The following is a 17,611-nucleotide window of genomic DNA, read 5'->3' as shown; positions in this document are numbered from 1 at the left end:
TTATAGTAAGAAGATAGCCTTAAGGTTCATTTTAGTTTAACTGTCAGCATTAGTCTACACCAGTTTCACTTGGGAATTTTCAAAAAATATCTTGGCCTCATCCATCAATGCAGATTCAGCTTGTCTAGTGTAAAATCCAGGCATTATTATTTATAAAATCAAGTAATTACAATATGCACCCAGAGCTGAACCTGTCTCTATATTTAAATATATATATATATTTTTTTAAGGAATTGATACAAATAGCAAGGTGGGAAGAAGATAAAGAGAAATCTGAATTGCTAAAAACAGTTGAAAGGTTTTTAAGGGAAACTGATAGTAAACCCACGTGCTTCCTGGAGTAGAATGAAGTTACTCTCCCATAACCATGGTGTTAAACTGAAAACAGCATAGGGAAAAAATAGACTTACTTACATAAATATCATAATATGGCCTCGCCTATCTTAAAATAGAGTACTGAGCTAACAATAAGCAAAATACTGACACATGGTATATTTTATAAAGTATTTAGTACTTGTAATTTGTTGACTACTAAAGATGAATAATCTTTCATATGATTGCATAAAGCCAAAAACTGAACTATCCTAAATTGGGCATCATTTGTAATCTGAATCATATTAGCTTCTGGCTTCTCTGAGCAGGTCTACTGAAGAAGGAGACGCTGAGAGTTCTGATGTGACCATCAACAAGCTTCTGAGAGGAAGAGCTGTGGTATGACAGCCCAGTGAGGAGGGCAGGAACTAGAATCAGGGGTATCTGCAAGGTGGTCCTTGAAAGGCTTGAGGGATGGCATTTGACCCTTAGAGCGGAGCAGGACTCACACAGTGAGAAGGGAAGTGCCCCGAACCGTGTCTGTGATCATGCATGGTCTGTTTCTTGGGCATAATCTGATTCCTTATCTCACCAAATCCTGGTTCTCTTTCAGTTTTTTAACTATCAATCTATCTATACAATCAAAATTCAAGCTAACTGAGCCTAACCTCTTCCCTTAAATTCTGGTCAAGCCAATTGCTAAACTTAGCTAGTACAGCTTCTTGACATTCTTCCAGGTTCAAGATCACAAATGCCCCATTTCTACCAGTCATTTTACTTATTTGCAAAACAGTAGAAAAATTAATGTATTTAAAACTACCAACAAAAAAATGTAAGAACAGTTGTAACCAGGACCCAAGTATCTAATTTTAAAAACTTATTTTCACTATCATGTAATTCTAATATTAAATTCAGTATCTAATAATCATGACAAATAGACTCAAAAAATGCCTATGAAATGTGAGTCAGAAATGGTCAGCGGTCAACACTGAGAAAATCAATCAGCGGAATTTTTTTTACAAGTGTTTATTTATTGATTGGTGGGAATACAGCCCATGAGAACACATGGCATGCATACGGGGAGAACCTGGTCAGCTGTGCACTGCAGCCATTCAGGAAGCCTAAGGGTCGGCAAGGCAGCACCGACGGTACGCTAGGCCAAGGCAGGGACGACCTGGCTGCCTGCGCTGCCTAAGATTCCAGGTGCTAAGTCTTTTAGAAATGTATTTAATTTTTGCTACTCGAGAATTATATTAGAAGAGGGAAGCCCTGTCTGGCCCCAGCTCTTAAAACTAAAAGCTAAGGAGGTTGGAATCATTTAAATAACCCACCATCCAAATCATGTTCGTTGACCTTCATTAATTTTTCCCTATCAATTCATACCCCTCAGAATTATAAACACTGTATGAATTTAGGAAAGCTTAATAGCAAATGTAAAGGACTATGTATTCAATTCCAGTATGTACGACTGTTACACTATAATACTAGAATTTTTATGTCAAACTGCCAATTTCTCTTTTGATGCTTGCTGTAACAGCTGTACACAATAAATTAAAGAATTCCAGTGACATTTAAAAGGACAAAAAGATGAAATTACTGGAATGTCAGATCATAATTAAAAACCGTATAATCATATGGTTTAATACAATGATCATAACCTACATTATGAAAAAATGTCTCCATAACTGAAGAGTGACATGCCATGTAATTCCTCAAAATTTTGTAATGAGTATTTTTATTAAAGGGACATAGATGTCCCTTGATGCTCAAATAACATCTACTGCCTTTTATGATAACGAGAAGAAAAAACAAAAACAGGAAAGAGCTACTACCCACAACCGGAAATCAAGAATGATGTGGATATTTGTTCTTTTGTAGAGACAGTCTTAAGTTTTCATGAACATTCCCTTCTTTCGTGCTTCAGGGGCCCGTGGTTATGGCCTGCAGCGCTGGAGAAATCGAGGGTACAAGCACACATCTCGGATGTGATACCTGTTCAGAATCCAACTCAGGAATCGTTCCAAGCCCAAGCCATAGCCTCCATGAGGGCATGTACCATATTTTCTCTGTTTAATAAATAAGAGGAAAGAGACAGAATGAATGCTTACCTTAAAACTGTATGTAATCACCTTAAAATTATTACTACAATGAGCTAACTTCCACAATGTAACAGTTCGCTCACTGTAGTACTAATTCAACCTAAATCCACAGGACTTCATAAGCCATGACGAGAGGAATAGTTCAGTGAACCAACCTCAAAGAGATTTCAACCTTTCTAACTAAGTGTCTTTATTTATTAAAGGAAAAGTGAAGACTATTATTACATGTTAGTAGGATCTAATAATTCATTTTTTAAAACTGCAGCTGGGGCTAGCAAGGTAGCTCAGCAGCTAAGAGTACTGGCTGTTTTCTAGAGGGCCTGGGTTCAAATCCCAGCATCTGCACAGTGGCTCATCACTATCTGTAAATTTCAAGCCCTCTTCTGGTCTCTAGGGGCACTGCATGTGAAACATACATGCAGGCAAACCAACCATACACATCAAAACAAAAACAAGAACAACCTGCAGCAGTAAAGAGCTTTACCAATGAAGTTGACACATAACTTGGCTAAAGACAAAAATGGCAACACCCAAATGCTACACACAGCAAACACAGCTCAACTAAACACTCATGTACTACCTGGGATTCTGGCTTCCTAAACCTTTCAATGCATGCAAAAAGTACTAGAGTGAAAAAAAAAAAAAAAGCTTAAACCATTGCTTGTACCTGATCTGTATACCAGTAATAAGGAGCAGGGTCAATTCCTTCCCTTTTATAGCCTTCTAGAATTTCTTCACTATCCCAAGTGCGCATCGAGCCTCCCACAATCTCACCGACATTGGGCATCAAAACGTCGACCTTTGAATAAGGAGTCAAAAAAACCCCACAGTTACTACCAGCCTATCAGACATGACTACAAGGCTTTAAGGAGAATCACATGCTGAGCTGCTAACGACAGGAAGCCCTGTGACTATGCAAAATTCAAGTGTTACCAAATTCTTTAACAGAGATGTCAACTCTGATCAGGGAAGAAATTTTTTTTTTTTTTAACTTTAACTACTGTCATTCTAGATTTATAAAATATTTGCCACAAGCTACATCTTATCACAAATGACAGCTTCCACACCCTAAAAAGCAAACTTTCCAATACTCATGGGTTCAGACTGACAGATTCAGTAAGCCGAGGATCCTCAGGACAGCGCTGCATATAGAAGGACTTGATCTCCACAGGAAACCGACATAGTAGGATTGGTTCGTTAATGGTGTCTGTCATCAGTCTCTCAGGAGCTTCAGGAATATCCTGAGGGTAAACCAGATTTCATTAGCATTTCAAACTCCAAACAGAAAGCAGTTCTTTCACCCTTCAGTCAGCCCTTGGTATGCTCCTACAACACAGCAGAGAATACATATGGACCTAAAACCCACAGGCATGCATATAGGGACAATTTCTTTTAGAAAGAATAAGACCTACTTGTGGCTATTAAATGAACTGTGACAGGACCTGTTTCTAACACAGCACACACAGTGTGCTGATTGCTGCTATGGAATGACCCCACTGTCCAGTCATCTCTAAGCTATGACTGGATACTGCACTGTATCAGTCAGCAGCCAGACTCAAGTTCTCCGGTGGACATGGGCCATTTTGTCTCCAGAGCAGAAGGCAATCTGCACATGCTCCACTGCATCACTGATTTGCAGTGTACTGCAGACACTCGTTTTAAACTGTTACCTGAACTCCTTCCTGTTAGAAAAAAACCACTTAGTCAATGGTAGAAACAGTGATAAAACAATTAACCAACATCAGGTTTGTAGGTGTCAGCACACCTGCAACAATAGCCAGGAAATACTATACGAAGAGAAACCAAGCTAAATTAGTCCTTCTCCAAAACATCCCTCAGGAAACCATATTCAAATCAGATCCAAAACTCCTGTCCAGTAAAAACTGACTGAGAACTAGACAAGACTCAGGGAACTAGGTGGTTACTGGCTCTGGTCCCTGAAACCCTGCAGCCTGTGAGGTATGGAGAGACAAGGATGAAATGGGGGAACACTCTGATCTCACCTCTTAGCTTGTGTCTGCCTCCCACACTGGGTTCTTATGGGACGAATGGAAAAGCCTGCAGACTAGTCGCCTGCTCTAGTGCCCTCATGCTGTGGACAGTGTAAATGCACAGTACATGGCCCCTGCGCACCTCATCTGGAAGAGGATGTCACTTCAAGATAAACATGAGGACACCTGGGCCATCAGCCTTCAGTTACACAGCACGCTGAGAGAGAAGCCCATCTCTGGGACCGGAACACCGGGGCTCTAGAGCTGGCAAATGTTCCACTCACTCATGCTAAGTATTAGGGATAACAAGGTACTTAAACCTTCAGTTCAAAATCACCCTATACAACGAATTTACAAGACAGCAAGGGTGATACGTGAAGAGCTGGCTGTGTCATTTGTTCTCAACATTAATTACTTCTAAACCCAAAGCAAAACTGCTGCGTAGCAGCTGCCTCACATTTCACTTGTGAACACACACATGCAAACAGCAAACTAGAAATGGTCAAGCAAACAGGTCTCAGTAAGTGATAACTGACATCTCAAATGCATGCTGGGATCCCAGCCTGGGAGGCTTGAGAATGAGTTGGCTGTGGGATGCTCGTGAGAGTGGCAAGAGAACGAGGATGCTGTGTAGTAAGAGGGAACTCTAGTGTTTTGGAACTCCACAAAAAAAGACACTGTTCTAAAGCTCACTCTGTCATGAATCCACGTAACCTTAAGAAGGAATTTTTGCTACCGTTGACTTAAAGACAAGCAGAGGCATCCAACAGCACTAAGCAGCCACAAGGAGCAACCTGCTTGATCACACAACCTCCTCCGAAGCAATGAGAAAGGGATGCATACGTCTCCAAACTCATAGAAGGTCCCATCTTCTTTCTTTACATCATGCTCCTTCAGCCACACGATAGCATCTGAATAGTTCATCCGTCGGAAAGGCCGCTTGGGGGGTTTGAAGTTCTAGAGAAAAAGGAAAAGCCAAACTGTGTAAAAAGAAAGCACCCAGACTAAAATGTCTGTTAAGAAGCAAAAAGGGAAGCTGGAGAAATGGCTCAGTGAGGACCTGGGTTCAAATCCCAGGGCCCTGCATGACCACTCATAACCATCTGTAACTCCAGGTCCAGGGGACACAGCACTCTGCTGGCTTCCAGATGTGCTGCATGCATGTGGTGCAGAGACACAGCAAAACACCCACATACATAAAATAAAATGAATACACAAGCAGGGGATGGGAGTGGACACAGGAGAGATGGCTCAGCCGGTGAAGCCCTTGCCAGGCAGGTCTGATAACCAGGGTCTGATCTGTGAACCAAGGTAAAGGTGGAAGGAGAGAACCAACTCCACAAACTTGTTCTTGTCCTTCCACATGCTGTCATGATGCAGTGAGCCCACACGCACCATAAACACATACATCAATAATAAACTTCTTTAAAACAGAAAACAGTCCTGCAGATTATTATGAAAAAGGATTTCAGATGAAGAAATTCTTGTGAACCGCCACTTCTAGAAGCTAAAATATGTTACTGGCAATTACCAATATTAAATGTTTGAAACATTTCAGCTCACCAAACCTACAAAAATCGAGAGGTCACTCTCTGCAGACTGGAACCCTTTCACGTGGAGAATACACTACACCTACCGGGTTGAGGTCATACACTATGCTTGCCACTGGGGACTTCAAGACTCTGTCCACCACGTCACACACTAGGTCTTCTAAGCGGTTCAGGAGGTCCTCAAAGGTCAGGAAAGGACATTCGGCTTCCACGTGAGTGAATCTGAAGAACAGACACAGTTGAAAGCTGCTCCTCTTTACACGAGGTTTCTCTCAAGCAAAGATGTGAACCCTGGGGAGTGGTCCAGAGAGGGGCAAGAGCGGCAATGCCCTCCCTCCTCTGCTTGTGAGCTGCAGTGTCTCACAGCCCTCACTGGAAGCTCCAGGAAAAACCAGAGAAGACGCTGGCTGTGGCCTAAGATACTAACTGCCTTTCCTTTCTGCTTAGGCAGGATCTTATAGGCCAGGCTGGCCTTGAACTTCTTTTTAACTTGTTTTGTTTTGTTTTCCTAGACAAAGTTTCTCTGTGCACCCATGGCCATTCGAAAACTTGCTATGTAGACCAGGCTGGCCTCGAACTCAGAGATCTACCTGCCTCTGCCTCCTGAGTGCTGGGATTTAAGGCAGACAATATGAACTTCTAATCCTCCTGTCTCTACCTCCCAAGTGGGATTACACATACATTGTGTGTGCCAACACATCCACTTTTATGTGGTGCTGAGGACTGAACCCACAGCCCTTGATATGCTAATCATGCATGCTGCCAGCTGCCCTCCACCCCAGCCCAAGGTTAGGTAAGACAGCTTCATACTCGGCCAGGTGCCGCCGTGTTCTGGACTGTTCGGCCCTGTATGACTGGGCGATACAGAAAACATCTCCCAGGGCTGGAAGGCAGGTCTCCAGGTACAACTGTGATGACTGGGTCAAAAATGCTTCTTCTCCAAAATAGTCAAGCTTGAAAAGTGTGGCCCCACCTTCCACCTGGGTCTGCACGAGGGTTGGAGTAGTAACCTGTTAAGGTGAGAAGGAGCAAACAGGTCTGCTGTGGCCATCGCTCTTCCAAATGGCACAAGGTAACACTTGCAAAAGGCGACCTGTAATGGGCACTTACTTCACAGTACCCCCTGTCGAAGAAGTGATCCCTAAAGCACCTGGTGATCATGCACCGAGCTTTTAAGATCTTGGACATGTTCTCCCCCCGGATCATCATGTGCCGGTTGTTGAGCTGGACGTCCACATCAGACTCCTCGTTGATGAGGTTATCAGCTCCTCCAGCTGGGGCTAGCCCCACCAGTTCCCAGAAGTCACAGCTCAGCTCATGGCCTCCTGGAGCCTGTAGTTGTAAAAAGTAGAAGGGAAATGCAGAAGGAGTGAGGCAGACACTAAAACTTAACAGTACTGAAGGTTTTACGCCTGAAGCTTCAGTAAGGTGTTATTTTAAGAAGATCGTTGCTAGTTTTGTCTCTACAATTAGAGACCCAGAAACTAGTGTTATACTTTTACATTGGCACCTGACAGCCCTGGCTTCTGTGGGCATCTGCATTTATATGCACATAGCACATACCAACACACACACATATATACATAACTGAAGTAATAAAAAAAATAACATTTTAAATTTAAATGGACAGGTTTTACTAAAAGCAGTACACCTGTTTATCTATTTAAAGATAATCAAATTTTCCCATACTGACTCTCCAGAAAGCAATTCATTCTAAAAGGCTCACACTGATGAAGCATGTAATTTACCTTGTTGCCAAACACTGGACAGCAAGCAACACCATGACAACCACTCCATGTGTAACCATGCTCTTCAAGGAAAGCTCAGTGAGCTTTCCTCAAACACTCATTTTTATTACAGGGCAGGCTTTTACATGAAAACTCACCAACTAACAGTATCTGCTCCCTCTTGTGGTTCACATGCTACACCTACAGGTTTGTTTCCTAGGCAACAGTTACAACCACAATAGTTACTTGAACTATAATTACCAACAGGTAACTGCTATTAGAATAGGTTACCTGCCCTTGGCTAAAGCAAAGATACATCCCTATGGTCAAGTTTTGATTTCTACCTCGCTGAAATTATTCCTAAACTCATAGCAAAGTGGTTGCACAACCAGAAGGATTAGTAAGAAACTGAGTTGAAAAGCTGGTTTTACTTTATTTATTTATTTGGGGGACAGGGTCTCACTACGTAGCTCTAGTTGTCCCAGAACTCATTACATAGACCAGGCTGACCTCAAACTCATAGAGATCTACTGGCTTCTGTCTCCCAAGTGCTGGGATAAAAAAAAAAAAAAAAAAAAAGATGTGTGCCACTTTGTTGTTTTGTCACCTGGCATTTACCTGCTATGATGGCAGTAAGAGGAGGTGCTCAGGTCAGAGGTCCCTACCGCCATGAACCTCAGAGTCGAGTTAGCTGCTAATGCTCACCACACTGGTTTGTCACACAGGCTGGTTCAACCCCACCCCAATCTACTGAAAGCGTTCTCTCCCCTTGATGCAGTCAGTTGTGGAATGGCAAAGCAAGGGGCCATCAACAAAAGCCGCCCCTCTATCCTAAACTTCCCAACCTCCAGAACTACAAGAAATTTCTTCTTCATAAATTTCCCAGTTCATGAGATGCTGTCACAGCCACACAAAAAAATAGACAAAGACAAAGACATACGGGATACATATTTTCCTACTGAGTTTACAGTACTTCATACTTGGGTATTTATATGCGAAACACCAAATGTACCAACAAAGACATGGGAGAATAGACTGTTGAGCAGCCGCTTTGCTCCAGGAACTCAGCTTACTTACCTGCTTGCCCTTTGGAGTGAGCTTCAGTGTTCCGTACACTGCCACACTACTCTCCGTGGACAGGACGACTCCATTGTAACACTGACACTGTAAGGACAGAGTCCATATCAGGCTACTTATGCTGATATTAAATATTCTGGTAAAGCGAAAGGAATTGTTTACAAAGAAGTTATTGGGTCAAATATTTGTAAAGGAAGGATTAGCCCTGCCACTAATTTTGGTTAAGGGTTCTTTTGGAGACAGGGCCTCAGTGTTGCCCCAGCTGGCCTTGCACTTTTAATATTCCTGCCTCTACTTCCAAGTGCTAGAATTACAGGCTGTGCTACCAGCCAATTTCTAATATTACAGAGAGAGAGAGAGAGAGAGAGAGAGCGCACTGTTTTTGGAGAAGGCAGAAATATCAGTGAAGCCACGAAGCACATAAAGTTTCTATTAGCAATGGAGTGCACTCACATTACCTACTGACATCGCAGCTGAGTTCAGGACACCCTGATATTCGCTCAATGAGGTAAGAGTACTAATACTTCCTGGACTGTGGGGCTATCATTCAGTAACACACGGTGTCTAAAAACATTTAAGGCCCTTTACATGCACACATAAGCATGAAGGACACTAGCCCCATTACATGTCCACACAGTTTATCTTTGATTTCAACCGACAGAGCCCCTCTACACTATGATGACCTAAAGTCATTAGAAGAAAAGCGATGGGCAATTTGACAACAGAGGCATAAGGCTGCTTACACTTTAAAGCAACTAATTACAAAAAGACAAGTGAGCACCATGCCTCGTGACATAAACAGAAAAACAGTGTTTTGCATGTTAAGTAGTTGTGTGAAAGAAAAACCAAATCAAACACTGTCAGACCCAACCTCCATTTATAAAACCAGCACAAGTGGAAGTACATTAAGCAAAGCCACAAGGCAGGAATTAACCAAACTCATAATGTGAGACGCTCCTCAGAGTAATTTTTCTGGGTTTTCCTCCCACAAATAAACTGGGGACCAGAAGAAAAGAAAATGAATGACAAGGAGATACTGTTAGAAATATGATGAGGAAAACAACCAGAATCCACCATAAACTGGACCCAGGCCAGGTCATCCAGATTCTCTAGACTGTTCTAAGATTTTTACATTTCAGAAAACTTCCATGACAAAAGCTTTCTTTTTAGCCTTTCTAAAGTATAATCAAAACTTTTTCTATTTATCATATACAATGGTTTTGATAACAGGTGTTCACACTTAAAATAAAAATTTAATGTATGAAGATCCTAAAATTCTCAAAACTTATAATAATGGCCCCCATCAAATACAATCTTTCAGACACACGTAAGACACAAAACTTACCAAGTCATCTGATAGGACACACTGAAGATACCCTGTGCCATCTCGCAACACCAAAAACATCAAATTCTTTCCTAGAAATGAGAAACGAAAAGTCAGCCAGTCTCAAGGGACTGCAGAGTGCTTCATAATCTGCCCTACACAAAAGCAGATCTGAGGTTAAGCAGCAGCGGTTCAGACCTCTCCATCTGGAGTGGCCCCAAGCCTACGCTCTGTACCATACATTCCCCTCGCACAAGACCCACATGACCGTCGGGAGCTGAGGCACTGTCTCACCGACTTCTGAATCCCCTACAATGTAAAGAACAGTGCTGAGCACTCAGGAGGAGGGGCACAAAGATGTGAAGATAAACACTCATTTGAATCCCATTTGTTTTTATGAAAGATATGACATTCACTTATAGTAAATTAATAAAGTAATAAAAAGAAGAAAAAAATGTGAGGATGAAGGCAATTATAAAAATCAAAACTAACATGCTGGGGCTAGGGAGACAACTATGGTTAAAGTGCTTGCCATGAAAGCAAGAGGAGCAGATTTCAGATCCCCGGAGCCCAGGCAGATGTCACCTCAGGTAGGTGTGGTGGCCCCTGTAATTCCAGCCTCCTCAGAAGACAGGATCTCCAGAGCAAGCTGGTTAGCTAGACCAGCCATGTCAGTGAGCTCTGGGTTCCGGTGAGAGACCCTGACTCAAACAAGTATGGTGGAAGATTAATCCTGAAAATTTTCAGACATCTGTCTCAGGCCTTCACATGCACACGTCCACACATATTCAGGCCACACATATCCCAATATGCATTCACCACAACAAACACAGTGGGGAGGGGGCACAGAAACCAACTAGGATGCTAACTTAAAAAATAACATAAAACTCAGCTGGAGGTGATGGCGCATGCCTTTAATCCCAGCACTCCAGGACGCTGAGGCTGGCAGATCTCTGTGAGTATGAGGTCAGCCTGGTCTACAAAGTGAGCAGCCAAGGCTACAAAGAAAATCCTGTCTCAAAACACCAATAAATATATAAATAAATAATGAAATAGAAAATAAGCATACAACACACACACACACAAAAATCTGTGATCACAGCTGGGTATGGTGATGCATGCTTATAGTCCCTGTACTTGGGGAGGGAAGAGGCAGGGAGATCTCTGTGAGTTTGAGGCCAACCTGGTCTACAAAGTACAGGACAGCCAAGGCTATACAGAGAAACCCTGTCTGGAAAAGCCAAAAATCTGTGATCACATTCCAGATCAAATTCTGTTCTTCCAACACAAACCCCTGTTTCTCATTAAATCTTTAAAATTCCATATAAGCATGATGTGCTTATTATACACACCCTGATCTCCGTGATTACTAACAGGTGAAGTAATATCCAAAAGCAGTATTTTCATAGCCATGTTATATAGGAACCAACTTGGGCTATAAATTATTGTATCATTTAAAAAGAAGCACACCAAAAACCTAAACAAACCCAAAGAAATGTTTCTCTTTGAGCTTCTTCTTCTAGGACTAAGTTTACTTAAGACTGAAAAGAGAAAAAGAAAAACTATCCCACTCACCTTGCCTACGTAACCTGTGAACCCAGCCAAACACCTTCACTCTTTGGCCTCTATATCCTTCTAACGCAGAAATCTTTACCTGTCAAATTTAAATAAAGACAGTTTCAATCGTGTCATTTATCACAAACCAGTGCTCTGACTAATATTCCACAGATCACAACCACTGTTGGGTGTGGTGGTGGACACCCTCAATCCCGGTACTTGTAGTTCAAAGCCAGACAGATTTCTATGAATCTAGGCCAGTCAGGAATACATTTGTCTCAAACAAAAACAAAACAAACAACAACAAAAAACTCAAACCAAGCTAACACAAAACACCCCCCCCCACACACACACACAACAATACAAAAACAAAATCACAAATAAGACAAAATTGGGGGCAGTTCAGAATCAAATACCTTACTATGCTGGGTTTTAAAAAAGAAAAATCCTTCCCATTAATGCAAAATTGGCAATGAGAGATACCTAAAACTTTTTCAGATACTGTTACAGAAAACCTGTTAATAGATGAGCTCAGTTTGTCACAAGAGATGTGCCTGTCCCCAACACTAGCAACAATCCCAGGCTTACAAGTTCCTCCACACACCCAGACACCAGGAACCTAAGACAGAGAGAAAAGCTGAAGAGGAACTGCTGTAGCAAGAAGTAGGGAGAGGCAGGCGCCACACACTCTGCCAGCTCAAGCCACACCCACTGCTTAGTCAGCAAGAGGTTTGGGTTCCAGAACAAAACATAAACGCAAGCCTCCTTTCAAAGAACCATAAGTGCATTTGTAAAACTTGTGAAAAATCACAGACTTCTACCTTTTCACTTTGGGGTGAAAAAACTGAGAGTACAGAAGGCAAAATCCTTTGCCTCAAACTACCCAGCATAGACAGATGGTACCCCACATCCACTGCCTGTCATCACACATTTCCTAATGTTACTACCAAGATGAACCTCTAAAAGCCAACCCCAGCACTCAAAACACTGTCTTTCTATTCCTCCTCAAGACACAAATTAGAACAAAATACGCACATGCCCTGCAAACCCAGAAATGGTGCAGAGACAGCCAAGCCACAATACCAGAAATGACACTTACACATGCTGGCTCTGGCAAGCTTGGATCATTTTTAATGATAATTTTTTTTGCTTCCTCCAGGTTCTTTTCTCTTCGTAAGTTATCTTCTGCCTAATTTCAAAAAGAATGCAACCAGTAAATATAGTTCTGGGTGTTGTAACTATAAAAATGTACAGTGGCAAACTCCTCAGTCACCTCTTTCTTCTCCCGAGAATCATTCTTCATCTGTTCTCTGTGCCACATCTTTTTAATGTTCTTCATCTGTGACTTAGAAATAACATCCCACCTCTAGAGAGCAAGCACAAAGATAGGCGTCAGTCATTTTTAACACTTTATGTGCTCAGAAAACGTATTATTCACAAAATACAGTCTTGAGAAGGGTTTGATGCACCCTACCTCATTTTCCTTTTGTGAATCCACATAGATGGTGGGAAATGGCTCTTTTCCGACTGTCATCAAAGCCTTGGGTAGGAAGAGAGAGAGAAAAAAAACATTTCTTTAATATTATACATTACTTAGTAACCAAGATCACGCCTGGATTATGAATATGAACATTACCAAGAGCCTAGAATAAAGTCTTAGGAGTCAAGAGGCAAAACTGGATGTCAACAGGATCATTGTTGTGCCTCCTTTGCCTCCTTCAGAAGGATTTTGCTCTACGAAACACACTACAGAAAATCCCAGCCAGTTCAGCCACACAGTAAGCAGTGCCTAACCCTTCCCCACCCCCACCCAAGGAGGGAATCAAAGGGTCATAGGGACCAGCACAGCTATGCCAACAATGAAAGAGGCAGCACAGAGCAAAAGCACATTGTAAACAGTATCTGAAAGGTGAGGGACTTGTAAAATATCAGAGGCAGAACCTAAGACAGGCAGGTCTAAAACTCTTTCAACAAAATGATAGCCAGGTTACACAGAAGGCTAACCTCTATTTAATTTGAAAATTTCTCAGGAAACTATTTTTTCATCAATATTGAGATATCAGGCATTACTGCATTATATATCATTTAACAGTTTGTGTGAATATGAAAAAAATGCTTGTTTTATTGATTGTGTGTATGTGTGTGTGTGTGATTGTATGTGTGTGTAACTGTGGGTGTGTGTTTGTATGTGTGACTGTGTGTGTGTGATTGTGTGTGTTTGCATGTATGTGTAATTGTGGGTGTATGGTTAGAGGACAATGAGGAGTGAACTCAGATTGTCAAGCTCAGTAGCAATCAACTATCTCACAGCCCCCAAAGGTTAAGTTTTTAAAAGCAGGAGCTCTAACTCAGGCTAGTCTTGACCTTTCTGTGTAGCTGAGGATGACCTTAAATTCCTGATCCTCCTACTTTTACCTCCCAAGTTCTGGAATTACAGGCTACAGGCAAAAATGAGTATCTTTATATTTATTTTTTTATTTTTAACTTGATTTTCTGTGCACTGGTATGAAGAGTGTCAGATCCCTTGAAATTGGTGTTACAGCTGTGAACTACCATGTGGGTACTGGGAGTTGAACTTGGTTCCTTTGGAAGAACAGCCAGTGCTCTTAACCACAGAGTCATCTCTCCAGCCCAAAGATGAGTATCTTAGTAACCTTCAAGCACTGTCTGAAATTTTCTCCAGAATTGTACACCAAAAAGTAAAAGTATCTTATTCTCTCTGGCAATAAAATCTTAAGTTTATAAAGCCTGACATTTGAGATGCTACTTTAACTGCTTAAGCCCCCATTAGGGCAACTGGGCTGTCCTGTACTACTCCAGCTGCTCTTTGAGCCAACTGTCCTGGCCTGTCTGGTTTCATTCCTCAGCTAAAGGCTAGAGGCCATAAAGTTAAAGGACAGTCATTTGGGGGTCTAAAGAGCTAGGCTTATGAAGAAATATTAGCAACACTTATTTAAGATTAGCTAAGACCCCTTTGAATATGAAATGATACCCCCCACAGACACACGAGTGCCCACAATTGTCCCTGCAATTGCTGGAAGCAATTTTAAAAGGAAAAAAGGGAGGAATGTCCAAATTCCCAGGAAATCTCTACCCACTCCCAGAAGACATGCATAGCTGCATGCTGACTAGTTCATCCTCCTCCCTCATATACTAAACTCTACCCCAAGGCCTGAGAAGCTGGCTTGCAAGTTTATCCCCCACTTCTACTATTTTTTTACCAGTTTTTCCCTCATCAGTCCAAAACCAAGGGCAACAGACACCCAACCTTCCACCATGACTTAGTCCACTGCGCAGCCTGCTGTAGAGCAGGGATGGGAATCTTCTGAAAACACCAAGAGAATCTTAATGGGAAGCTCTCATAGGATCAGTCTTGTACCACTTCATTCAATGATGTACTGCATGTCCAACCATGGCCCCACAAGATGATCATAGCACGGTGGAACACTGTGGCTGCCTACATGCTATCTCTCAACAACAAGCAGCTACAGGGCCTTCAGAATTTATTTTCTTCCTTGCAGCATACACTGATACTCATCTTTTCTATCAGAGATGGAAAGAGTGTAACTACTGGTCCTCATAACAGAAGGGCACATCTATGAACAGCCAACATTTTTCCTCTGAGGATCACCTAAATTGTTAGTGGTTTTAGAAAGGCACATGACAGGTCCCAATTGAGAAAGACTTTCTCCTGAAGAGTTAAAAAACAAGACCCTGATATGACATATTAAAGCAAATGTGAGCCCTGAGCTAAGGAGAAAACACTTCTACGTTAGGAGAATTTGATGACTGACGTCAAACATGTACAAAAACAAGAACTGGCCAGATATGGATGCATAGAGAAAGGAGTGTCAGGGTCTTGCTCTTTCAAAGAGGTGATATGTAACCTTCCTCCTTATAGGGTAGCTATAACCAGAGGACTGCAGCATTCCAGTTTAGCAGAGTGAGTAAATAAATACCATAGTGGGGACATCTCAGACTACATCTTAACCTGATGGAATGAATTCTGAATTGAAGGATTCCTGTGACATGTGTGACAGTCCTCTTAGAATGAGCTAACCTCATATGATGTCCGAGGCCCCAAAATAACAGCGCATTAATGATGTAGCATTTCTGTCTTCAACCTTTAGATTCCTGAGTCTGCTTTAAGAAGTTGGTCCACTAATAAGCTGCTGGTATGTGTAGTCTTTGGGTCTCAAGGGCAAGGTGATATCTGTACTATAATAAAGCCAAGAGACCTTTTCAGACTCACACCGGGAATGAGGGGTCTCTTACTGCTATAAGAACTGAAAAACAGGTAGTCTAGTGGAGATAAAAAAATCCAGAGATGAACACCTTGTGGTAAAGGAGAAAAGGAAAATAACTACTTTAAATATTAAAAAAAAAAAAAAAAAAGGTCTGGACTCTGATCTAATGCTATTAAACCTACATGTGTATCCATACTCTTTACTTTCCCTTTTTGAGGATTCTTTTCAAAATCTACTGTTTGCTTTGAAATAAAATTGTTGGGCGAGGGAGACAGCTCATTGGTTAAAGGTGACTGCTGCCAAGCACGATGCCCTGAGTCTGAGTTTGATGCTCAGTGTTCACGTGGCAGAGGACAGAACAAATGGTACAAGTTGCCTCCTGAATTCCTCACCTGTGCCAAGGCACACAAATACCGGCCCCTATGAACAAAGGTAGTACTTCCTTTTTAATAAAGAAATAAAATTCTTGACAAGCCATTCAATATCAACAGTCAGCACTAAGAAGTGGAGCAGTTATCCCACTGAGATTACCTTTAGGCCTGTTTTAAATGGTTTCTCCTTGGTTCCATCTCCCGTTGCGTCACTTCCTTCTCGATCAGAGACATACAGCTCTGCTGTTTTTATAAAAATGAAAAGTTACTCGTCCCTCATCAATAATTCTCCGTCACTCAGCAAGGCAAATGCCAATTTTCTATCTTTGTAAACAGAAAAAGTCACCTAATTTGTAAAAACTCCCACAGTCCAAAAGAAGCCAACATATTATTTTTCCAGTCTCCCTTTTTTAAGACTATCCCACCTCCTAACACAATGAATTGCAAAACTGACTTTACTAAATGAGCTTTTTCATTATTTTAACCTATTAACACTTCTCTCTACTCGACTGCACAACAATAAAGACAAGAGTTTTAAACTCATGCTGTGTTTATTAGATGCAGTACCTTAAAAGTCAGGGTGACAAGGGGAGAATTTATTTAACCTTTCTGTGCTTATTTCTTCATCTATAAAATCAGGAAAACAATATGCATCATACAGAGTTGTACTGAGGATGAACTAGAACACGCTGTGAATCAGGCATCCCAGGAAACTACACACAGATAGCAAATGAAAATGCCAGTTCCTTCCCTGTGCTTTTCAACAGAAAGCGCAGAGGGCCTCACAACTGTCACATGGTCTCGGTCTCTTAAATCTTTTTATATTTTTACTGCTGCAAATCTCACAGAAAAACGAGGCTGTGAGATCAAAAGTCTTAAATCATTCCCAGAAGAACAACTCAAGAACAGCCTATCTGGGGCTTCACTAGGTCCGATAGCCTTGCAGCGCCCCGGGAATGACGAGATCTTTGCAGTGGGGCTGGGCCAGAAAGGCGGTGGCCGAGGGACCCCACAGGGGTGGGGCAGAACCGGACCTGAGCCACTGGGTCTAGTATCCAGGAGGCCCAGGTCCGAGGCTCTGGTACGAAGGACCCCAACATATTTGAGAGTGCGCCCACGCTGCGCCAAGCACTGAAGGAAGTTCTGGAATTCGGCCGGAACATTTCTGCCCCGGGGCCACACGCCGGACCTCACTCACCTAGTACCATGTCTGCGGTCGCCCTGATCACCTCCGAGGACATCGACAACCGCCCCACCGCCGCCCGGTCACCCCAACGTGCACTGAAGGCTTGCTTCCTTGACTGAGGCGTTGCATCAGATCGCCTAGCGCAGCCGTCGCGGATCTGAGTCAGCGGA

The 17,611-nt window shown here is 42.2% G+C and overlaps 1 protein-coding gene across 2 annotated transcripts; it reads right to left on the bottom strand.

Moving 5' to 3' along the window:
* Positions 1 to 1,322: 1,322 nt before the first annotated feature.
* On the bottom strand, positions 1,323 to 17,611 carry Nars1 (asparaginyl-tRNA synthetase 1). 2 transcript variants are annotated; one of them, XM_021641798.2, is made up of 15 exons: positions 17,454 to 17,611; positions 16,416 to 16,498; positions 13,112 to 13,177; positions 12,911 to 13,003; positions 12,737 to 12,826; positions 11,656 to 11,734; positions 10,102 to 10,172; positions 8,757 to 8,843; positions 7,063 to 7,284; positions 6,763 to 6,962; positions 6,039 to 6,174; positions 5,246 to 5,359; positions 3,521 to 3,652; positions 3,079 to 3,210; positions 1,323 to 2,378 (listed from the first exon to the last, which is right to left on the bottom strand). In XM_021641798.2, exons 1-15 carry the CDS (start codon positions 17,494 to 17,496, stop codon positions 2,247 to 2,249), a joined length of 1,680 nt encoding a protein of 559 aa, XP_021497473.2. In that variant the 5' UTR covers positions 17,497 to 17,611; the 3' UTR covers positions 1,323 to 2,246. The 2 variants fall into 2 exon arrangements, with proteins under 2 accessions (XP_021497473.2, XP_021497474.2); XM_021641799.2 differs by having other exon boundaries at positions 16,416 to 16,495; positions 17,454 to 17,606.

This window comes from Meriones unguiculatus, chromosome 2 (genome assembly GCF_030254825.1).
Source record: "Meriones unguiculatus strain TT.TT164.6M chromosome 2, Bangor_MerUng_6.1, whole genome shotgun sequence".
NCBI lineage: Eukaryota > Metazoa > Chordata > Mammalia > Rodentia > Muridae > Meriones > Meriones unguiculatus.
Note: the sequence above shows the minus strand (reverse complement) of the source record. Positions and strands in the feature narration are given on the sequence as shown.